At 47.0% G+C, this 25299-nt stretch overlaps 2 protein-coding genes across 2 annotated transcripts in view; both read right to left on the reverse strand.

Annotated features, from left to right (window-relative positions):
* Nucleotides 1-1480: 1480 nt before the first annotated feature.
* LOC119394585 (uncharacterized) lies at nucleotides 1481-11106 on the reverse strand. Its single transcript, XM_037661903.2, has 5 exons — nucleotides 10923-11106; nucleotides 7988-8088; nucleotides 6605-6743; nucleotides 5564-5815; nucleotides 1481-1726 (listed from the first exon to the last, which is right to left on the reverse strand). Exons 1-5 carry the CDS (start codon nucleotides 11104-11106, stop codon nucleotides 1587-1589), a joined length of 816 nt encoding a protein of 271 aa, XP_037517831.2. The 3' UTR covers nucleotides 1481-1586.
* A 97-nt stretch (nucleotides 11107-11203) lies between these two features.
* Nucleotides 11204-25299, reverse strand: part of LOC125758584 (uncharacterized) — a 32969-nt gene continuing 18873 nt past the window's right edge. Inside the window, exons 2-5 of the mRNA XM_049415904.1 lie at nucleotides 22526-22733; nucleotides 20822-20928; nucleotides 17450-17682; nucleotides 11204-11405 (exon numbers count right to left, since the gene is read on the reverse strand). Coding sequence (XP_049271861.1) covers nucleotides 11204-11405; nucleotides 17450-17682; nucleotides 20822-20928; nucleotides 22526-22733 — 750 coding nt within the window. The remainder of the gene's footprint in view (nucleotides 11406-17449; nucleotides 17683-20821; nucleotides 20929-22525; nucleotides 22734-25299) is intronic.

Here is a 25299-nt window from a genome sequence, read left to right on the forward strand (position 1 = left end):
GAGCAACAGGCCTAAGGAAAGAAACATTTATCCTTGATCCTACCTACAGGTCAGCCCGTATGGATCGTTCTTTAAAGGTTAGAGAGTACAGTTCTCGTATCAACGTATTTAAGCATTCGTTTTTTCCCAGAACATGCCATGACTGGAATGGTCGACCGGAGGATGTTGTCTTGTAGCCAGCCAATTCATTTGACGATGCCCTTGCTGAATTTTTGTTTCAATAGATATCGCACGACCTTCATGCAGCATTCAACGATTGTCTATTCCATCCGTAATTTCCTTTTTTTTTTTCACCTTTATAGTAATGTACTGTTCATGGCTTCCACCTTTTTATTAAACTTCAGAGTATTATGTTTTGTTCAGAGTGCAGATATGTCATGTTATCTGTTATCTTAACCGTATTATTGATATTGATGTTGATATCTTAACCGTATTGATGGTGATCTTAACCTTATTATTGATATTGATGCTCTTGATGTTGTATTATACTACCTGTATGTATTCCTTTATTTTTGTCCCCCCCCCCCCCCCTGCAATAATTCCCATGGGGCGCTGTAGGTATCAGAATAAACAAACAAACAAGTAAATAAACAAATAAATAAAAAAAGGAGCGATAGGCAGCGGTATTTTGTTGCGTGATCTCCGAAGTTCCTTTATATCTTACGCCAGCTTCCCACTCGTCGTGTAGGCCACGAAAGATTCTCATTTTGTTAGTGTGTTCGGCATCATCAAGAGGGGACAATTTAGGCGATCTCCTAAAAGGAGGGCTTAATATTAGGGAGTGTCTAGCGTTACGTCTAGACGTAACGGTACGAGCCGTTGCAGTTACGTCTGGACGTAAGAATAACGAGTCTTAAAAGTTGCGTCCAGCGGGGCAATACAAATACAGCCCGTTAGACCTATCGAACCGATTGGCCTCGGTGGCGCAGCGGCTAGCGTGTCGTGCTCGGAACTGCGAGGACGTTGGTTCGAACCTCGCTGCTAGTGCAATTTTTTTCTTTTTTTTTTGTCTCAGGTGTTGCTGAAGTCTGTTGCCAGAGAAGCGCGACGCGGCTCTTGGGTTACGTGCGCCTCCGCCTGCCCCGAAGGGGCAGGTGCGCGGGCTAAAGAGCGCGTGGCCGCGACAGCGCCCAGTAGCGCGTGACCGTGACCCTGCCAACCGGCCATTGAGCGTTAGCGAAATGGCCGCACTCGCGAAGCGAGGGCGAAGCCACGATTAGGTTGCCGCGCCCGAAGGGCGCAGAGGGCCTTCACTGAGCAACAGGAAAATAATGTACTCACGTTTGTGGAAAGCCACATGACTAGAGTCCCTAGATTTTCCCTGCTCTTCAACAGGGAAAAATCTAGGGACTTTAGTCTGGACGTAACGATAGCGGTGACTACAGTTACGTCTGGACGTAACCCTAGCAACAGCCTTAATATTATGCTTAATAATAAAAGCTTCAACCACTGCAATATTTACATGGTTTGTAAGGGTTCTATAGAATGGCTTTTATTTCGAGGTTGTTCGATTGTCAACGTATTTGGTGCGGCTGTTAATCACTCCTAAGTGCCTCCTTGTATGCAGTAGGTGATGATCCCAAACACTATTGCGTGTTGCCTTGATTACGTCGCTCGAGCATCCAGTTCACCAACTCGCGTCTCACCAACTTTCCGAGCTTGTTGCGTGGGATTGCATCGACGAGCGTGACACCGCCTTCAAGTCTATATTGTTCTGGCATCCTCTCTGCAAAAGAAAAATTTAGGTGTAGTGGCACGATGGGCATGAGCAGAACTGACGTAAGCACGTTAAAAAGTTAGGGGAGTATATTAGTTGAGACGTGATTAGACTTTCAGTTTAAGTTTAGTCGAATATGAACGAGGATCAGGGGATGCGCGAGCTTTCTTTTGTTTGTCACAGCCATATGAAAAAGAGCGAATGAAGTTAAAAAATGCACGAGGTAAATTAATTTGCATGTGCAATCAGAAAATCCCAAATGAAAAAACAAAATCTGAGGCAGCGTCGCACTAGTGGTGTCAAGCCTGAAGGAGCGGCGGAGCTGGACGGCCTTGCTTGTTTTTCTTTCTTTCTTCCTCTCTTTCGCTCTGTTTTCTATCTCTTTTTAAAGACGATAGTCTTTCTTGGGGAACTTAAACGCAGAAATTTTGGTCTGTCTTGCTGTTTAGAAAAAGTTTATTTCATCGTAGGATGTTACGAACATTTAGAAACAGTGTCCGTACAAGAAGAACATTAACATACACAAATGACGAAACACCATACACATAAAACGTTTAAACAGAAATGTCGAAGTTCACAGTGTGTCCCTAATGCATGCTACTAAGAACTAGCATGCGCACACTTAACACAATACATACAATGTACATGACTATGTATATACACAGTACACATGACTTGCTGAACATGCCATCAAATTTGTACAGCATTATGTACAGCATATTTTATGGTACATGTAATTTACATATTTTACAGTTTGAGCATGAAATGTGTATATACAAGAACCTGTATGGCTACGGCGATATGCATACACAGAAATAATAAATACAAACAGATTTTATGCAATATTATTCACTGTGTGATAACCTGGCTACAAGAACCAGGTCAGATGAAAAGCTAGCCGCACACGTCCATTAACTACCGACAGGAAGCGGCACGACCACTGCCGTAGAAATTCCTCTTCCACAAGGAAGAACAATTCCTCCGTCTGTCAGTCTTTCTGTTTGTCGGCACGTCCCTCGATTCAGCCACTCGGCCAAAGTTGAACCACTTGCCCAAGGGCCAGCCGTCTTGAACTGGTACGACTGTTCATACTTGTGAACGTTGTCGATCAAAAAGTAAATATCATGCATATCTGAGGTGCAACATCACTAGGTAAGTATTAGGTGGCGTGTTCCTTTAATAGAAAATGCATACATACGTAATTTTAAGGACCCTAGTTTCTTAAGCTGCGCTGAAAATGCATAAGAATGGAAGCTTGAGCGAGTTGGTATGCGTTCATCTTTGTTGAAACAGCGCTCACAAGACGACGACGACGAAGTGAAAGAAGGCACAGGACAGGCGCTGCCTGTCCTGTGCCTTCTTTTACTTCGTCGTCGTCTAGTGAGCGCTGTTTCAACAAAGCTGAAAATGCGACTGCGCTGAAATTTGCCTTCCTCCGTGCCCTTCGCACGAGCTCATTGTTGTGTTTCGGTTTCGGTTCTGTATTGCACTGTACGAATGCCATGGGTTGGTGTTGAAAAACTTTAGTTTTGAGAAGGCCAAGAAGGTGAAAAAAAATATTTAAAAAATGAAAAAGCAGCGTTGTGGGCGGCCTTCAGGCTGCCGGTTGTGGGCGCCGCTCTGGCGTTCCTGTTTTACCCAGGCGATGTGTAAATAAAAGAGTGTGTGGAGAGTACTCGTTGAGTGCGGACGTTTCTCTGCTTCAGCGCTTCGCGCCAAACCGCGTTTTCGGGCTGGCTGGCGTCCCCGCCGGTCGCGTTGGTCACCGCCGGTCTTCGCCTGCTGCTGCGCCGGGACTACCAGCACGCAACAAAGCACTAATGTTTCCCGACGTATTGCCAGATGGCGTCCATATCTCACACAGCGCCTCTTCTATCGTCTTTACACGACATTTTTTGTCTCTGTTTCTTACTATCTCTCTCTTTCTATGTTTTCTTTCTATTTCTCTGTCAGTGCTTCTCTTCCGCTTTCTTCAGAAGGCACACGCATTGAAGGAATGCCTGCATTGCACATCCATCGTGTCAACCTAAATGGGTGCGCTGGCCAGAGGCCCTATTGTCCGTCAAATTACAAGGCGATACAGAAAAATGTACTATAACTATCCTCATTTCTCGAACGTACGTCGACAAGAGCGAGCTGCCTTCATTTATGGTCTATACTAATATGAAGAAGATGACAAAGAAAGAGCGCGCCGGCCGAGTAATTGCTTTGCACGCGCTATGCGCAGCTGCACCAGGTCCAAGGTGGCGCGAGATGCCACATAAGTAGGGCTCCGTGTTTTCGAATAAATCCAAAAAAATCCGATAAACACTCGCTGGTAAAATTTTTGACAATTCGGATTTATCCGGTAGACTAAGATTTTAAGAGGGAATTTTCAAAGCTGAGAATCGTGAATCGAAAGGAGCGCGCCTCCATCAGCGGCAGCAATTTCGCAAAATATGCTTGCGTCTATTGCAACAAGCGTTCAGGTTGTAATACGAAAGAACGTAGATGTTATTGTATTCAAACATTTGTGCTTGCATGTATATGTGTTTGTGCGCCCAAACCCTCCAGACACCTAAAATGCACTTTGTGTGTTTGCATGTTTTCGTGTTCAGATATCATTCATCTAAGATTTCGGAGTATTGCGAATAATAATAATAATAATAATAATAATAATAATAATAATAATAATAATAATAATAATAATAATAATAATAATAATAATAATAATAATAATAAGTCCTTTATTTTTCATCAGGAAGGTGAGGGAGGCTGGTAGAAAACTCTGAGAAGCACCTTGACTAGCTCCTGCCCTTGCAAAAGTACACCTTGGCTAGTTTGCAGCAGTGCACATCAACAGCCTTATTAACAGGGTAAGTGAACACAAAGTGAGAAAAAATGAAAGAATGAAGAAACAGCACTGTGAGCAACAAATTAATGCAGCGCATTTTCATTGGAAATAAAATTATTAAGAACACACTGCAACAACTTATGATGCAAAATTAAACACCGAATTTTGGGGATTTCGAGATTTACGTGAAATAAACTCCGATAAACACCGAATTTCCTTCCAAAAAAATAAACTACGAATAATACCCTCCCAATTTCAAGAAAAATAAACTCCAAAAACACGGAGCCCTACATGTAAGTTAGATGCCGTTCGTGATGATGATACTTTTCTGGTCACACGAACCGGCGGTACGAATAGCTTAAACGGCTCTGTTGTTAAAAGTAAGGTTGACATGAAATAGGACGAAAAACCAATTACGCGAGACAAGGAGCCAACGCCATTTTATTTTGAACTACTCGATTATTGGCCAATCACCCAGAGTGAATGCGGACCAGTAGAACTATGGATCTCTACTAGGCGCGTGCGGGGCCGTTTTAGTTAGGCTACTGCGGTGGCAGAGGTCCGTTCGCTTACCTGAGTGCCCGTTTATGTGTGCAAAATTTTCCGAACTTCCATATGCCGTTGTGTTTTTCTAAAAACGGTTGATCCATTTTCTTTTTACCCACTTCTGTACTTTGCATTTGCAGATGGCCACAAAACTTATTCTACAATCTGGCTTACGAAATTCGAGGTATTGATGGAAGTCAGTCTATTTGGGAAGTGTCATGACAAGGCCGACGAATGAACGCCGACAACAGAAGAAATTGAAAGAAAAAACCGAAGCTTTAAATTACTCTGTGGTCAACGTCATCTTTTAAACTCATTGTCAAACGATCGTAGTTATTAGCTTGTAGCACGCACTTCAGTGAGGGCCATTCCGGAAACGGACAAACACAGAATACATAATGCACTGCTTCAAAAAAGAAGAAAAAAAAAAAACCGAGCGCGTCAACTGAAATGTCGCTTGCACCAACCGTTGACAAATCTGACGTAGTGCTCTGGGCCAAGATGCCTGCTGTTGCTTTTTGGGACGATTATGGCGTGAGGCACCTGCCCAGCTTGCAGGTGTGGCAGGCCGACGACAGCACAGTCCTTCACATGGGCGCACTGTAGCAGGGCTGCTTCAACCTTGGGTGGTATGACTTTTACGTTCCGGCAGTGGATGGACTCACTCATTCGCTGCACGAGGTAGAGCCAGCCTTCGTCGTCGAGGTAACACTCGTCACCTATCCGGATGGATGAGGGACGAGAGCGGGGGTAAGTTGCTGAATGAGCATAGGCGTTCGCAGAGTTCCCCTACAGGGGGGGGGGGGGGGGGGCGATGGCGGGCGAAGGTTCATCGCAGCGCCCTCCCTCCCTATTAAGTCATCAATGTATGGGGCAGGCTTTGCACCCCCCCCTCTTAGGTGACTAGGGGGGGGGGGACCCCTGCCCCCACATCCCCCCTGCGCACGCCTATGTGAATGAGTGTTAAGGCATTAAAATAAACGGCTTTGTTTGCTTGTCAGGTGCAATCGCCACGAAGGATAACAAGGCACTCTTTTGTAATGAGAATGCCATCGAACTCCGGAGATACGAATAAAAAATGTAAATGACGCGAAAAACGAGCTTTCATCGATACATTTATAAGATGGATGACAGGATAATACATAGAATGTTTTCTAATCTAGGGATCATTGATCTGAGAGGACGGCATACCACGGAATACAGAGTGCAAGGATGGATTTATCACTTACTTTGAACTGCTACAAGGGCATTTATAGGTTTTGTCAAGAGTACAGGACCTGACAATAGACTTTGAAGTCCACTGTGTTACGTGGTTATTGTACATACGCATCACCTCTTCCTGTCCCCATCATCAGCTTCATTACTCTTTTTTCCCCTTCCCCTTTTCCCCTGTCCAGACTAGCAGGGTAGAGCGCTCAAGCCCAGGCCGACCTCTCTGCCTCCTTCTAATAAATTCGCTCTCTCTATCTCTCTTGAATTAGGCTAAACTACGAGAAGATATACATCACCTGTTCTGTACCAGCCTTCAGGATCCGTGCATGGCTGATCTTCCATTCCCCAATAGCCCCGCATAAGGCCGGGACCTCGAACTACGAGCTCACCGTGCTGCATTGAACCGAGCGGCTTCTTCGTTTCATTGTCTATAACCTGCAGCATTGGACGTGACAATCATGAGAATGAGACATAAGCAATGTCACATTTGTACAAGCGCTAAAAGAGTGTGCAACAACGTGCCTTCAGTAGGTCGGGGAAAATTTTCAGTTTAGTCATGCTTGAATGTGCTTTCTTAGACAATGCTTCAAAATATTCTGGCCCACGTCAGGAAGATACATGATTTGTTGAGTTGTGGATATGATGGGGATGCTCCGATGAGCACAAAATATCAAATAATCGAAAACACAACCTATAGTCTCTGTGGCAAGATTGTGGGCCCAGTTGTGAGAGTCCATCGCTATAATGACGGAGATTACGAATGAGTCAAAATGGCCGATTGGGCGAGTTGGTGATTGTTTAAGTTACGCGCTCATATTTCAAATAATAAGGATGAGATAAGCTAGAATAGCGTCAACAAATCATATATAAAAGGAGCAAAAAAGGAAACCCTTGATTTTACCCGAGGTTAACAGTAATGTGTCATATTATCATCGGTGGATCATGTTCTTGTGCATTGTTTATTGTACAGTCTACTGTCACTACAGAAATTCTCCATCGTCAGCAAATTGTCGACAGAAACTTAAACAACAAGCAATTAAGACGCCCTTCTGACGTATTTCTGGTGCAGTTTTACTTGATAATTGAAGAAAAGCAGCAAAATTAACTTCTGGTGTTGCGCCTCGTGAGGTGCCGACGGCGTATTAGCAGGTGAACATACAGTGTGCCGAGTGACAAATGCTCATCAGATAAGCTAGTTCAACGTTATTAAGCGGTTACTCCAGCGCTGACACTGCGCAATGATATGTGGCGAGATTTCGAAGGCCTGTATTATATTCAGGAAGTGCGTTTCATACGGCTGTTGCTAGGGGCTGCTATGTGTGTGTCTCTTTAAAGCAGCTGTAAAGTATGGCGGTACAACGGGGACAAGTGTTTCGTTTTACAAGCAGTGAGAGAATTATAAAACAAATAATAGTTGGAAAACCACAGGAGTACCGTAAATCAAGCGTGCGCAGATATGAAAACACATTAGGATGCATGCGTCGCAGTGTGCGCGTGGGGGAGGGGGAGGGGGGAGGTTGAGAGGATGGGGCGAACGTAAGGGAAGGTGCAAGCTTTATTACTGTGGTGATCTTCTTCAGAGTTATGAATGGCAAGCTGCCAAATTTAATCAACGGTACTGAAAATATTGAGGATTGTCGATGTGGGCTCACAGATTATCAGACGTAGAATTTATTTACCATGGCTTCAACGCCTACTCCTAGACGCCCGATTGATCCGAACCTTGGCGGTGAATCGTGTAGGCCTCCTGTTATGAAGACGAACTCCGTCTGCCCATAGACTGAAGAACAGAAGAAAAGCATTTGCGAACGCTTACTGGGACGTCACAATTGTGTCTGTGAAAAATGGGTTTCTGTAAAGGCTCCATTCATTGACGTTGCAACATTGCAAAGAACTGAATGGATGACGGGTAATTAGCGTATAACTTAATAGACACGGTGTTGAACGAGGACTACCAAGTGGCAGCCTGCTTTTTCCACGTACCATTCAACTCTCTCACCTTTACATATATAGCTAAAAAATCGTGTGACTACTACTCATGCTGTGCTGATAGTTCTCCTGGTGAGTATGCACTATGGCTCACTGAATGCTGATCGCTTGCATCTCTTTTCACCTTAAAGAACGGGCAAGAACAAAGAATTCACTTGTGAAGCCGTCATAAGTCTAAGCAAACAGTTCAAGCATGGTTAATTAAGAAAAAAGGTGTATTTAGCCTGCGAAATACATAGTATGAATTAGAGGTGTACACGGACTCCGGGTAGCCCGAAAGCCCGAGCCCGACCCGGCCCGTGGGCCGGGCTCGGGCGGGCCGACGTATTTTCACCTCGGGCCCGGGCCGGGCTCGGGCTACTTGAAGTTTTATCGGGCCGGGCTCGGGCCCGGCGCAAAGCCCGACCCAAGCCAGAAATATAGAGAATGAGCGGGAATTGTTTTCCAGCACGCATACAGCGCCTTTTCCGCGACCACCCTTCACCGCTTTTCCTTTCCATTCGCTACTTTAAACAATAGGGGAGCAGGTAAAGCACTGCATCTGTTGCACTCTGACAAACAAAGAAGTAACACCACCTGAGCTAGTGACGGCGCCACGCGACTGTTCGCGTTAGATTTAAGGTCAGATCCCATATGAGTTAAAATGCACGCGACAGCGACGAGCGACCCGACGTATATCGCCTTCGTGCAAGCTGACGCTTGCATGGGCATCATACACGTGACGGCTTTAGCGAGCGAACTCCATTGTTGCTGGGATGAGGCCGTATACTTGTATAGCAAAAGCGCCGCACTTCGTTGAAGTAGGAATCGTTGGACTGCTTGCTGTTTTTGCTCGACAATTTGTGATGTGTGTATTATAGACTGTTCTTCGTGTGTCGTTTGATCATATTTGATATGCTCAACAAAGTGCCAAATTACCGGAAAACGATGCTTTGTTTTCGCAGCGAACCTTCAAAAAGCCGGGTCGGGCCGGGCCGGGCTCGGGATTGTGTTTTCGTACGTCGGGCCGGGCCGGGCGGGCTCGCAGCCCTTTGCCGTCGGGCTCGGGCGAGCCTTCGACAAAGTCAGCGGGCCCGGGCCGGGCTCGGGCTCGGAAATACGGCCCGTGCACAGCTCTAGTATGGATAGCTGGGTTAGTTGGTATTGCGCACTTTGTAAGGAACTTTAAGCACAGGACAGGCGGAAGATGAAAACAGCAACTCCTAGACTGGTTTTAGACTTGTGTGTGACTCTATCTGTCGTTTCTGCTGCGTTATAAATTCGTTACCAAGTAGACTCATGTAGACCGAGCAGTGATCTCGAGTTAGCGATTGAAGAATAGAAATAAAAATAAAAAATCAAATAAATAAGAAAGAAAACACGGTTGATCCTTCTGTCATAGGAATCGGTATAACACGAAAGTGAACCATGCCTTCGCAGGAGTATAGTTGATTGTTTATTGTGCATTGGTGTATGAGAGCTTGCACAATGTCTATTGGTGTTTGACAGCTATAGCACCGTTTGACGTGGATATGAATCCATGTTGACGCCTAGTGGCACATCTCCTTCCCGATCACTAAAGAGAGCAGTCATGATTTAACCCGTTGTGCCAGCTGTGTGCTAGTGTTAACATACACCTGGATACAACAAATGGGGAATCCCGCGTAAAGGTGGTATCAACAATCACACAACACAGGTACTCGATGTGCACTCATCAAAGCGTCGTCACGTGAGGAGAGAGAGAGAGAGAGAGAGAACAACTTTATTGTGGTCCGTTACAGACGTGGGGAAGAGCATCCCCCGCGCCCACCCGGCTATTCCCACGTGGGGACCGACAGGTCTAGCCTGTGGGCCCTGTCGCGGGCGTATCGGACGGCCAGGATTTGGTCTTGCGGCTTCGGGCTGTGCAGCATGGCTTCCCATCTGGGCTTGCTATAGGTTGGGCCTAGAGAGAGAAACTCCAAGGTGTGCGCTCCCCAGAAATAGGGTAATCTACGCCTGTGCCCATGCATATACCGCACAGTGCTTTAAGAACGCGAGAGACAGAGTTAGTAGCTTGAGCCGTGACCGCGGGAAGGCGTTCCACTTCCCTCTGGCGTGTCTCTCCCTTCACCGAAAGTTGAAACTACCGAAGCGCTCACTGTCGGCGCTCGTTAGTGTCATTATATAGTACTTAACTTCACCGGCCCCAGACGGCGACACCGCCCCCCCCCCCCCGCAACCAAGGTCACCTTGAAAGGGAGAAGGTTTGAGAGATATAAAGCACGTTTGTGAAGCCTCGTGCACGAGTGTCGGTAGCGCAGTGGGTAGAGCGCCCGGCGCCTATCGTCGCGGACCGAGAGGTCATGGGCTCGACTCCCAGGTCATCCAAATCAACGAAAATTTTTCTTGCAATCTCTATTTTATTGACGTATTTCCGTGACGGAAATACGTCAGCGAAGTCTTGGTAGACTCCGACATAAAACACCTTTGCGTTAATAAATAAATAAATAAATAAATAAATAAATAAATAAATAAATAAATAAATAAATAAATAAATAAATAAATACGCACTCGGCAAGCAATGATGCAGTTGGTGCGAAAAAACATCGCAGAGGTGATTGGCATCTCCGGTATAAATAGGTGTAGGCTACTGAAGAAACTCACTTTGAACGTAGCTCTTGAGATTGAGCTCGAGGAAGAGGCGCCTTGCGACATCTTCGCTGATGTAGCTTGTTCCAGTTGCCAGGTACCGCAAATGGCCGAGATCGTAGCGGCTGCGTTGCGGATGATCCAGAAGGCAACGGGCCAAATATGGCACCGTGCTTAGCGCGGACACCTGCGAATACATACAATGTACTGCTAAGGTGTCCCCTTATCTTTGCCGCCTGTTTTGCGTCACGTATATGTTATATTATACACAAGTGTAGGACACGTGACCAATGATGTCATTCGTTCAGGAGGGAGCTGCTTGCCTTGAACCGCTGGAGTGCTTCGAGAGTTGCCTCCGTGTCTGCCTTCTCAAGGAAGGCGCACGTAGCTCCCTGGACGATGGCTTTGCACACGCAGTCGAACAAGGCGTACACGTGACCGAGCGTGCTTGTGCACAAAAGCACGTCTTCCGCCGCCAGACCCATATGCCGCTGGTGGCTGCAGAAATGATATGGACGTTTTGATTGCATCTCACCTTCCTTTTCACTCTCAATTAATGCCTTGCTTACTTATGCAGGGGATACAAATGTCGAAAGGCTGGCTTAATGTTATGCACAAAAAAGAGTGCATACAGAAGGCACCGCAGACCAACGAATATGCTCTGCGCCACTGTCGGGGTTCGCTCTCCTTTTTGTGCTCTAGTTTATGGAGCCTTGATTGCGAGCCACGATATGGTGGGGAACACCGCGTTAATTTTAACCACAAGGAGTTGTTTAAGATGCACTTAATCACACGGGTGTTCTTGCATTTCGTTCCCATCCAAATGCGGCAGCCGTGGCTGGAATCGAACCCACGTCCTCGACCATAGCATGGCGACACCGTAGATGCTAAGCTACCACGGTGGGTAATGACTGAAATGAAATTGAATACTGTGAGCGCTGACTATATAGTTCATCTTCATCTGTACAGAAACCATTGTAATCATCATCTTCGTCTGTCACGCGGGCTGCGCCGCTTTGGGACATTGAAATATAACCTTTCGATTACCGAACTGGGCGTCGTCTCATAAGTGGTGGAGAGTGCTGTGGTTCCCACGTCCTCTTGCTCTACCGGTCACCCCTGGAGCTCCGGTCTGGTCGACGGTTGTGCTCGCAAACGACTGTGATGGCACAAAACAACGCCTCCGCTGCCGCAACCGCTGCTGCTCCGCCAGTTGGGCCTAACTACACAGTGAGTACGTCGCAGCGAGACCCTCCGGTATTTTCCGGCCTTCGCGGTGAAGACGTCGAGGAGTGGCTCGACAATTATGACAGAACCAGTGTTTGTAATTATTGGGACGAGGCCCACAAACTACGCTACGTTCCTTTTTACCTCAGGGAAGTGGCTAAAACCTGGTTCCACAACCATGAAAGTGACTTTCCTGATTGGGCAGCCTTCACGGCGCAACTCCGTCAGATATTTGGTACATCTGCAGGACGCTCTGAGGTAGCCAAACAGAAGCTCGCAACCCGCATCCAAGGGCCCGACGAATCATATACGTCGTATATTGAAGACGTTCTGGCTCTCTGTCGCCGTGCCCAGAGTGACATGACGGAGGCCGATCGCATCCGTCACATACTGAAAGGCGTGAACTCTGTGGCCTTCAATGCTCTCGTCATTCAGAGCCCAAATACAGTTCAGGACATAATCACCACATGCCAACGCCTGGACGTGCTCTATTCCATGCGCCTTCCACACGCCTCCTCTGACGCTCGCTTTGTTGGAGAACAAGAATTGCGAGCCCTGATCCGCACCATTGTCAGAGAGGAACTTCACGGTCTTGTTCCGGGCAACACAGCCACTTCGCCTGTCCGCTCTCCTGCTCCCACCCTGCGTGAAATTATCAAGGACGAACTTGCATCGATGACAAGCGTCGCACGTGCCCCGTCTCCTGTACCTTTTCACATGCCTTCGTACGCAGAAGTTGCATCACGGGCCCCTGCACCAATGTCATCTGCGCCTGCGGACGTTCCGTGCGACCATTTGGCTTCGATGGCAGCACAGGCACAAGGGCAACCACACTACTCTACCTGGCGTCCTTCGCGCCCCGTCTGTTTCTACTGTGGCATACGGGGCCATATATCCCGTTTCTGCCGCCGCCGTCAGCAGGATGAACGACGTGGCTATTCTGCTTATGAAAGAGACTTTGCCCCAAGATCTGATGCCTACGCTCCAGCACCGTATCCATCCTCCTCACGTCGGTCGCCCTCACCTCCACTGCCCCAAGCCATGCCTTGTCCTTCTCGTTCACCTCGCCGCCATTCTCCGTCACCATTTCGGCGTACGACATCACCCTTGCGTCCTGCTCCGATCTCTCTGGACAGCCACTCGGAAAACTAGAAGCTGCAGTTTTTGGAGGGGAAACTGCTCGTTGTCGAAACGTCACAACTCCTCCGTCTCGCCCAGCAAATTTACTGCCTGTTTGTGTGGAAGGTGTTTGTGTTGACGCCCTTGTAGACACTGGAGCCGCAATTTCAGTCATTAACCGCGAATTGTGTTTTCGTCTACGGAAAGTGCAAACTCCTTATGTCGGTCCCCTGTTATGCGGCGCTAATGACAATCCGATTTGCCCGACCGGACAGTGTACTGCGCGCGTTCTCATCGACGGAGTCCGCCATCATGTACAGCTGGCTGTGCTTTCTTCATGCGCTCATCAGATAATCTTAGGCTGGGACTTCCTATCGGCTTCGTCGGCTGTCATTTCTTGCGGTCAACCTCTCATTCGTATTACGGACACTGAGCTTTCTTCTGCTGCCAATTTTTCACCGCCCAACCTTGTCACAGCTGCGGATTTTCTCCTGCCTTCAGGGCAAGAACGTGTACTTACGATCAGGTCACGAGACGTTATAGATGGCGACGCGGTGGTTACACCTTGCCAGCGCTGTATTTCTCGAGGCATCGCCATCGCATCTTGTCTAGTGCGGTTCACACGTGGTTATGCAAGCATAACTGCCTACAGCACGACGCCAGAAGCCCTACTGCTGCCAGAGGGGACTACTGTTGCCAGCATTACCGAAGACGCACCGGTATGTGTCGTTACTGTTTCAACTGACTCGTCATTTCCACAATGTACGCCCGCGGAAGGTTCATCGCGTGCTCTAAAGGCCACTTTGAGTACAGATCTCAATCCGACCCAGACTGATGCCTTGCTGACCATATTAATGAAACACAACGCTTGCTTTGACGTTTGTTCCGATGGCCTGGGTCAAACAACAGTGGCCGCTCATCGCATCGACACAGACGGATCTCGTGTCATTCGTCGCCGCCCTTACCGTGTATCAGCTTCTGAACGCAAAGTTATAGAAGAACAAGTCAACGATATGCTCGCACGCAACATTATCAGGCCTTCGGCAAGCCCGTGGTCTTCTCCTGTTGTGCTCGTTAAAAAAAGGATGGCTCGGTGCGATTTTGCGTTGATTATAGAGCGCTGAACAATATTACTCGTAAGGACGTCTATCCTATGCCTCGGATCGACGACGCTCTTGATACTTTACAAGGTGCCGAGTACTTTTCGAGCCTCGACTTGCGCTCTGGTTATTGGCAGATCCCGATGCACGAGTCCGATAAAGAGAAGACTGCATTTGCCACACCTGATGGACTCTTTGAATTCAATGTAATGCCTTTTGGCCTCTGCAATGCCCCAGCCACATTCGAACGAATGATAGATACGGTACTGCGTGGATTAAAATGGAAGACCTGCCTTTGCTACCTGGACGACATCGTCATATTTTCGTCCAGCTTCTCACAGCACCTGGAACGGCTAGACGAAGTTCTGACCTGTCTAGCTAAGGCCGGTCTCCAGCTAAACACTAAGAAGTGTCGGTTTGCCAGCCGCAGCATCAAGGTATTAGGCCGCGTTGTCAGCAGGCATGGCATTGAGCCCGATCCCGACAAAGTTGCTGCAGTACTGCACTTTCCTACACCAACCACACCTAAAGACCTTCGCAGCTTCCTCGGCTTAGCGTCGTACTTCCGCCGCTTTGTGCGTGATTTCGCCACTATTGCAGCTCCTTTGCACAAGCTTTTGACCGCGAGCGCACCTTTTGTCTGGTCGGATGAATGCGCAGCCGCTTTTCACACTCTCAAGCGATGCCTCACATCGCGGCCAGTGCTTCGGCATTTCGACCCTGCAGCGTCTACTGTCCTACACACTGACGCAAGTGGACATGGCATCGGTGCCGTCCTGCTGCAGCGGAACCACGCTTCCGAAGAACAAGTCGTGGCCTACGCGAGCCGCACTCTTTCTCCTGCTGAGCGAAATTACAGCATCACCGAACAAGAATGCCTCGCCGTCGTGTGGTCCGTACAAAAGTTTCGCCCTTATTTATACGGCCGGCATTTCACAATCGTCACTGACCATCATGCTCTGTGTTGGTTATCGTCTCTCAAGAATTTGTCGGGACGCCTTGGCCGTTGGGTACTGCGTTTGCAAGAGTATGACTACAGTGTCACATATAGGTCGGGTCGGCAACACCAAGATGCTGACGCTTTGTCGCGGTGCCCGCTCTCGCCAAGCGCCCAAGTGTCGCCTTCAATCTGTTCATCACCAACCAGCCAAGTGACCAAGCAGACGGCCGGTAGTCCGAGAGAGTCCGTTGCCTCAGTGGACATTCTTTCATCCACAGATCTCACCTCGCTCCAACATGCAGATACATACTGCCGCACAATCATCGATCGGCTTACAGGCTTATCCCGTGACCCCAACAGCCGCTTAAGACGACAGCTTGAACGTTTTAAACTTCGAGATGGAACGTTATGTAGGCACATTTACCACCCTCTCGGTAACCAATGGGTTCCAGTCGTCCCTCGTTCACTTCGTCTCCAGGTTTTACAAGCCCTGCACGACGACCCGACAGCTGGCCACTTGGGTTTTCACAAGACTTACGAGCGCATCAAAACTCGGTGCTTTTGGCCTGGCCTCTCAACAAGTGTGGCGAAGTACGTCGGTTCCTGCGCGTCATGCCAACACCGAAAACGTACCACATCTCTTCCCGCAGGCCCTTTACAACCTCTGCCGTGCCCGTCCGCTCCCTTTGACTTCGTGGGCATCGACTTATACGGACCCCTCCCGCTTACGCCAGCCGGTCACCGCTGGATTGTTACTGCCGTGGACCACCTAACTCGCCTACGCGGAGACGGCAGCTCTTCCCTCTGGTGCTACCTCGGAAGTAGCCGATTTTGTCCTGCGCGCCATTATTTTGCGCCACGGTGCCCCTCGGGTTCTCCTTAGTGACCGTGGCAAGACATTTCTTTCCCATGTTCTTGCTGAAGTCCTCCAGGCCTCTAACACCGTACATAAGACCACATCAGCATATCATCCGCAAACAAATGGTCTTACAGAGCGTTTTCACCGAACTTTGTCCGACATGATATCCATGTATGTTCAGCCAGATCACAAAAACTGGGACACTGTACTCCCTTTCGTCACGTTTGCATATAATACTGCCACACAACGCACGACGAATTACAGCCCGTTTTTCCTCGTGTTTGGCCGTGAACCGACTTTTGTTCTGGACACCACATTTTTATCCACGCCCTCTGTTCCATCTTCGTCCCTTCCAGAAGAGTTCGCTGCTCGCGTCGCCCGCTGCCGTGAAATTGCCCGCGCCAACACTGCTATCATTCAGGACAAGAGGAAAGCCCGTTTTGACGCGAAACGTCGAGTTGTTTCGTTCCGTCCAGGCGACGAAGTCCTCCTGTGGACACCTGTTCGTACCCCTGGGCTCTGTGAAAAATTTCTTCATAGATATCTCGGTCCATACACCGTGCTGGAAAGGACATCTGCCGTGAACTATCGCGTCGCTCCAGCCAGCGCGGCTACTGATCGTCGTCGCCGCAGCACCGAGATCGCTCATGTCTCTCGCCTGAAACCATATATTCGGCGTTCCTACCCTTAACCTGCTGCCCGCTTTCGCGAAGGGGGAAAATAGTGTGAGCGCTGACTATATAGTTCATCTTCATCTGTACAGAAACCATTGTAATCATCATCTTCGTCTGTCACGCGGGCTGCGCCGCTTTGGGACATTGAAATATAACCTTTCGATTACCGAACTGGGCGTCGTCTCATAATACAAACAATGCTAGTGTTATATCAGCGGATAGTCACCACTGGTCAACATCGCCAACCACTTAGCCATCTATTGCCAGCAGAAGTCTTCACCTAGACAACAGTAGGCAGCACTGGCCGACATCAGTCATGAGTTAGCCAACACTATCCGATATTACTCAGTGGAAGCTGGTGCTGCTAAGTAAATGCGGTATCTGAAGCCTCCACCTTTAGACAAGCACTCTACTCTGTCTTCGGGCTGAGGCCGCATTTTTTGTCAGAAAATCTGGGAACCTACCCTCTATTAGAACGCAGTTGTAGCAGGCCAAAGAAGACGCTCTCTTGAATATAAGGTTGATTTACATCTCATCATAGGTGACTGAACATTAGTCTGCGACATGGGTAACAAACTGCGCTCCATACTAGAGCAAAAGACTGGGAAAGAACAATTTGTCACCTGTTAGCCTGCACACTGGCCACAAGTGAATCGTGGAAATGTACGACCATTTTGGGTTTTCCTGTAGTGCCACTAGTGGAACGCATGTAGCAGATGCGGTTCGCTTGGTACTCGACGGAGGGCGCTGACAGAAGGCATGATTTGGTACCCATCTCGATCAACTCGCTCCACGATATCACAACTCCATCCGCGCCAGTTGGCACGCTCGCAGGTTCGCCCAGTGCAATGATGTGCTGAAACGTGGACGTGAACATGAATTGTGCGAGTGTCCTCGACACAGTGTTCGAAGAAAAGTGTTTATGGCTGCGCTAGTGCGTTTAGATGGCAGACAATCGTGACAAATCATTTTAGAATACCGAACATAAAAGTCGTCTCAGCAGTAGGACTGCGTTATTGGGTTTCTTACTAACCACGAACTAACGTCACGGGGTGTATTGTCGGCAAGATTCATCCTGTCTTGTGAATAACAGTGCACTATGTGTATGTACTATGCCCATCTCCGTCTTTCTCTGTCTTTTTTAAAGCTTTCCGCTCTCTTCTCCCCATACCCTTAATAATAATAATAATATCTGGGGTTTAACGTCCCAAATCTCCCCATACCCTGTGTTGGGTAGCAAACTGGATGTTTGTTCAAGTCAGGATGTCGGAACGAAATGTTTTTCGTTTCGGTTTCAGTTTCGTTCCACCGCAAAAAGTTTCGTTCCGTTTCTGTTCCGGAACGAAAAAAAATGTTCCGTAACGGTTCGTAACGTTTCTTTTGTATGCAAAAATTTTAACTTAAGGTAATAATAAATAACATTGGATTTGTGATGTAGTTACTTGCCCTCCTCTTAGGAAAGTGGGACAAAGTAAAACACGTTCTTAAGAGAAGCACAAGTAACTCTACCACGAATTCCTACCAACTAACACAAATCAGTATTAATTTCAAAGTCATAGTACTTATTTTCTCAAAAGAGAAATACGAATTTTTTTAGTGGGCTCATTGCTTTGTGTCAAGGGAGTGAGCAAGATCTCAGAAGCAGCACGTCATTGAGTGTACTCTGATGTGCGAGACCGCTGTTCTGATAAAAAGATCGCCAGGCCTGCGCGGAAGACACAGCACAGTCACAACGAATGCTGGAAGAGCGGACCTTGTAGAGCCCGTTGTAGACTCTTGGGGCAATAATACAAGTACACATGCAAGGTACCCACTACGCTATAAATCATCCCAATTTTTGTAATGTAGTGGAGATGTTTTTCTAAACATCTCCACTATGCCATTTTTCGTCATTCTTCAGCGTCTCGTGGTACAGGCTATACACATCTGTAAGGCATTATGTGCACTTTGTGCTGTGACTAATGATAAAGAATTATGGCTGAGCACTTTGCAGTGGGTGGGAAGCAGTGTTGCAGAATGGGCGCCTCCAAACCCTTTCAATTCCATTGCGGGGAATTAGAACCTGCCGCAATTCCATTCCTTTCAATTCCTAGGAATGAAAAAAACTTAGCCCATTTGAACTCTGAGAATTGCCGGGCAGTTCAATTCCATTCCTGTAATTGCTCAACGTAGGAAAGGCATCTTGATAGTTTTATCGAGTTAAGAATGAACGCCCCATAAAGGTGATGTCGTCAGATGCATTAATAACTGCAAAAGTACGCAAAACACGTTACCAAGGGCGAGGGATAGTAGCTTGGTGACATATCTTGTGCAGTACAACCACCCTACTAATTCCCATAGGGGCAGTTCTCCCGCTACCTATGGTCAGTGTGTTTGAACGAATGGTGGTGTTTTAATATTGTTTATGCTTAAATGTGTTAATGCTGAAATGACGATATAGCGTATTTTTATGCTGACACAAGTAGAATTCAAGAAGAATAAGCAGTTTTGCCACGCGTCTGGAGCGGTCGTGAATATGGAGAAAACTAGGATTTGGTTAATGGGGAATAAGACCCTCTAGATCTGCTGGTATTAGTTGGAACAGTGCACCGCTCGGGAACCTTGTGTCTTTGTATCGAATACGGAGCACTGGGCCGCACTGCTAGTCAGCACTCACGCTTGTCAAGCGCGCTTCGCAAGCATGGATGGGTGAGGAGAACTTTCTGTGTTCGCCTGTGCGCAGGTATGTAATGTCTTCCTTGTCGCAAAGGGTATTTACGTGCGTCAGGTTCTAAACTGCTTGTGAGATAAAGATCAGTCTGTGCATAGAGTATTCGCCGCTTTCGTGTGGGGGTATCAATGGGAACCAACGCGCAGGGGTAACTTGTTTCTCCCTTCCGTATCTGCTGAGATAACGCATTTGTTTGTACACTAACTTACGCCTTGGTTTCTGTAGGCGCGTTGCTTATAAATGTACCGTGCTTGTTCTCAGCCAAGCCATTTTAAAAATACTGCTTTATTGTTAATTTCGAGACTCTGACTTACTAATGTTTGAAGTTTGAAAAACAGCACGTAGAGGAAAACGTGCTCTATTTTCGGAAAAAGACGCAATTCCATTCCCATTTCATTCCGTGCAAAAGGCGCTTAATTCCGTTCTCATTCCGTTCCTCCAAGCGTTGTCCCCATTCTATTCCGGGGTCGCGAAAATGTGGAATGATTCAGGAGTCATTTCAATTCTGGTGGGGCAACTCCGCAACACTGGTGGCAAGTATTAAACAACACACTCTTTGCGCTATTAGCATTGTGTGATGAGTGGTTGTTATTTTACTCTTCTGCCACGCTATATTACATATACGTATTAACACGATTCCTTGCCCGACATGACGCCTGTATAGAGTATTTTTGCGAAGAAGTTACAAGCACCAGCATGGCACTGTGGTGGAAGACCCGACTGCCACGCAGAGGGCTCGGGTAGAACTTGCGCTGTAAGAAACTTCAGCGCCGACAATGCCCTCTCTACGCTGGCCTACGTGGCAGACGTGCAAAAGTCCACTTGCGTTAATATAAACATCTCTGGTTGCCACTATTCTCGTTTTTCGCACAATTTCAACATGTCTTTGCCTTGGCATTCCTGCCTGAGGTACGCGCTAATAATGTACCCTTAGATATGCTGACATTGCATGAGCTCAGTTGCTCCGGATTGCGAAGTTTTCTCGTGAACCGAAAAACGATTGAAAAAATTTCGGTTTCACTCCGGAACGAAATAATAGATAAAATTTCGGTTACGTTTTCGTGCCGGTCGAAAATATCGTTTTTTTTTGTTGTTCGTTTTCGGTTTTCGTTCCGTTTCGACACCCTGGTTCAAGTAAACATTTATTCCTTTCTTTTCCCAATTATTACCCCTTCTCCCTAAATTCAATCCTGCAGCGAATGTCTTCGTAAAATTCGGTACAGTAAAAAGGCACGTTGACAAAAATAGAAATTTCATTCCTATACAAATAGAGGCTCTCACTTACTTTTATGGTTGGTTGCCTCGCCTTAAATTCAAGTGCTGAGTCCACGTTGCTTGCGTCGCAACAAATGACAGTGAACTCGATGCCTTTCATCAACTCAATGAGGACATCTGCGAAGGAGATGGATTTACGTGCTGATAAGCGAACGCAATGCTCTCACGTTTTTCGCTGCATGTTTTGCATATTCGTAATCATATACTACAGTAAAACCTCGGTGATACGAGTATTGTGCGGTTACCAAAAATATTCGTATCATCCGAAATTCGTATCACCAGAAAACATGGAAAATTAGTATGCAACAAAAGAAAGTTGGTATATCTTTTGATTTAGTGTTTCTTATGGCCACAGCGACGTCATCAACAGCTCTGAATGATTGTCAGTAAACTTATTACACGTCAGCGATCGTACTTGTACTCGTAAATATACGGTGCGAGCGCGCGTGTGTAATTAATGAACCAGATGTGTTGTGACGAGTGACCGCTACCCGCCCCTTGCTAGTCGTATCACGATTTCCTGCATGACGATAGAGTGCTGCGGCAAAAGTAACTTAAGAAGCGCTTTGCACGCGATAGGTGAAGGCCAGAAAATTTTAGGATCGCTGTCCTTTGTTGCTGTTATTTTCTTATCATGGTGGTGTTGGGGGCGTTCTTGGGGAGATTTACGGCCGTGCCCGCACAATCGAGATGTTTGCTCAAAATTTGGGAGTCCCTCGTGTAAATCGGACAGTTGGCAGGTGTGCGCGTGCGTTTCGAGGCCGAACTCCTTCGCCAAGACCGTCCGCTTCGTCTCTTGGGGTCTTCGTCCACCTTTCATGGGACTTCATGATGGACCCGCAGCCCAAGTTTCAGTCTCGTTTCATAGAACGTCTGATTGCGAGGACATGGCTTTCATCGACGTGGCAGGCACGTGTTAACGCAGTACAAAGACGCTGCTGCCTCGAGTTTAGCAGCACGCGTGCACGCGTTGAAAAAAAAAAAAAAAGAAACGCGACGTCAACGCCATCTGTAATCTAAACGTGAAGGTGCATACCGGCCTACAAGATTCGGGCGCACAATCTCTGAGGCAAGACGCACCGTTGATGCACTGTTCGTACCTGCGCGCTAGCGTACGTTCGTATCAAACGTCCCGGGGTGAAAATCGGTTCGCAACAACCGTACTCCAATACATTACAGGCTAATGGGCCTTGGCCGGGACCACATAAAAATTCGTATCATCCCGAAATTCGTACGAGCCGTGATCGTGTCACCGAGGTTTTACTGTATTTTGATGTACAGCCTTAATGCACCCCCATGAAATTCGCAGACGAGTTTTCCATTAAGGTTGCGTCAAACAGAATTCCTTTCCTTGAATTCATTTCCTTCATTCAAAACGAGTTTCAGGAACACACGACGGCCGATGCTGGTTGATACCTTATTATTCGTAATTTGACAGTGGTACACCTTGCATCTCTATTGCAACTCTCATGCAACCCGCACAAATCGAGTCAAGAGGTATAACTGGATATCATCAGGGGGCTGCCTTGCTGTTCTGCATTTATTTAGGCTTATTAATTTTACAGCTGTTTTTTGACGAGCCAGCTGAGACGCGGACAACCTTCAGCCTATTCACAGAGCTCACAGCATTTTGCTGCTAGCTGGAAGCTTCAGCTATGTGACTACATGATTGTTCCTTGAATTCGTATATCGCTTTTCGGATTTCGAGTCGTACCGACAGAGTATCCCGGGTTCTCGTAGGCGGCACCGACATTTGCACAGGCGGCGCCCACGAGCATGGGCAAGAGCTCGAGGCGATTGGCGGCGATGAGACACAGTTTGTCACCGGCGCAGACGCCCAGGCTTTCCAGGGCACCATGGACGGCCTCCACCTGAGTGGCCAGTTCACCGTACGTTTTCTCGGCTTGTGATGTGGCATTTATCTAGGAGGCAGAAAAGGCAGTAACGACGTGAAACTCTCCTCTGGTAGTCTTTCTTGCCTTACTGTCAACACACACACACACACACACACACACACACACACACACACACACACACACACACACACACACACACACACACACACACACACACACACACACACACACACACACACACACACACACACACACACACACACACACACACACACACACACACACACACACACACACACACACACACACACACACACACGTAGTAGTAGCAGTAGTAGTAGTAGTAGTAGTAGTAGTAGTAGTAGTAGTAGTAGTAGTAGTAGTAGTAGTAGTAGTAGTAGAGAGGTGGCGGCCGATCCCGAAAACCGTGCTGTCTACTGCGTCCAAAAGCGCATGGTGTCACGACGGAACAATGTAAGAAACAAATTAGCATAACAATGCGACGATCGACATCATAAGTGAGAGAAAGGATAAGAAAGAGGACTGTCATTACAACATTTCTTATGTAGAGCCTCGCGCTGCTGACAAAAGATGCAACTCGAAAAACAGACAAGCTTTAAAAGAAGTTCCCGGGTGTCGCATACAAGATTCCTTGCGCTGATTGTAACAACGTCTACATCGGTGAAACTGGCGACATTGGAAAAAGAATTCAGCAGTACAGCTATAATGTAAGAAACAAGATCGTGGCAACAAACGCGCTGGCTGAACACGCAGTATCCCCGAACCACGACATCGACTGGGACTGCACGAATATAATTGGGCAAGAAAAGAATAAAACTGCACGGCTTCATCTGGAATTCCTTCACATTCAGACAACGGATAACACGCTCAAACGCAACTCAGGCGAAATCTACCCCCAAGTACACGCGTTGCTTACGTCACATCACGAAACCCATATAACCGACGCCATACACAGCATTTCATTTCTTGTGAACAAGGCCCCAGCAGTGGGGCCGGTGGTTTGTCCGGCTCGCGGTGTAGACGAGAAATTATCATCATGCCGGTGCGGCAACGTCAAGCCAAGTTAAGCATCGCTGTGCCTATACTCCGTTTCATACACCAGGTGTAACGCTGTGAAAGCTATGCAAGAAGACAACGTGGAAGCCAATACTCGTGATTTACAATGCGATCGCGCGAACACTTCATGCATCGGCGTGTGAATTCGCGGGTGCCTAGTTAAGCCAGGACTAGCCGAGTGGTAATCAGCTCTGCTTTGCCTCAGATTTGCGCGACTGAATGCAAGCTGCGCAAATTTTTTATTTTAAAGATAGGTCGGTGCTTGTTATTCTACGTCGTCGTCTACCATTGTATGAAGCAAAGTAAGCTCATGAAATATGCACGAATAGTCTCGAAGTGCTACAAAAATTTACGCCTTTAACAAGAAGTCAGTCATTGGCATTTTCGTAATGCGTACGATTGTAAAGAAAGAAAGAAAGAAAGAAAGAAAGAAAGAAAGAAAGAAAGAAAGAAAGAAAGAAAGAAAGAAAGAAAGAAAGAAAGAAAGAAACAAATAATTGAACTAACAAACAAAAAAATTAACAAACGAACAAACAAACCAAATAACAAACAAAGCAAGAAACAAACAAACAATCAAGCAAACAAACAAACAAACAAACAAACAAACAAACAAACAAACAAACAAACAAACAAACAAACAAACAAACAAACAAACAAACAAACAAACAAAGTGCCTCAAAGATTCCGGCACTGCGGGACTTTGCGGGAAGAGAGATGTTCGGTCCTGCCATCGGTGACCCCTTTTGTTTATTGTTAATATGTTGTTGCATTGAGGTGGCGCAAAGAAAGGAAACAAAGGAACCTGCCTAACGCAGAGTGTCAGTAACGAGGCACAAGCTGCGTATAAGGTGATCTTGGCCCCGCATAGACCATTATCAATTGCGTTTCGCGAGGGGCATACATGTGGTGCATGATTTCTCTCTGGAATGATTTCAAGGTGCCTAACGACTGAGTTATACACAAATTGACAAGGTGTCACGTTTTTCACGTTGTGTTTTCGTAGGTGGCATATGTCTCTGACATATCTTCGCAAATGACATATCATAGCTTTCTGAAAGTGTTCAGTCATTCATTGTCGACAGTCACAATAGGTTTAAATATGTACTTTTGGGCTATTTGGTTCATATTCGCAGTAAAACGGCGCCGGCGAAAACAACAGACCAGACGAGGAAAAAGACACGTAACACGTGTTACGGGCCTCTCTCCACGTCTGGTCTGTTGTTTACGCCGGCGCTGTTTTACTGCGACAGTAGGTGGTTTATGCAGCGTTTTTCTTTAATTTTATCCTCTTTATAGACACGAAAGCCCCGACTTGCTGTGGCGACAGCACATGCTATTACACACAGCTACAAAAAGGAAATACCTAAAATTTACCTTTTTGTTTTAGTTACTCAGGGTAGCTTATAGGAAGAATATTACTCACCAATTTAGAGTTTGAGTTAAGGCGCAGGTGCTCTAGGATGTAGCCGCCGAAGTTCTTGCGAAAATCAAGTGCACAATCACCAAATGGGCTCTTCACTATAGTAGCCATCTGTGGGGCACATTGAAAAATATA

The sequence above is a fragment of the Rhipicephalus sanguineus genome, chromosome 5 (assembly GCF_013339695.2).
Source record: "Rhipicephalus sanguineus isolate Rsan-2018 chromosome 5, BIME_Rsan_1.4, whole genome shotgun sequence".
In the NCBI taxonomy this organism is placed as follows: domain Eukaryota; kingdom Metazoa; phylum Arthropoda; class Arachnida; order Ixodida; family Ixodidae; genus Rhipicephalus; species Rhipicephalus sanguineus.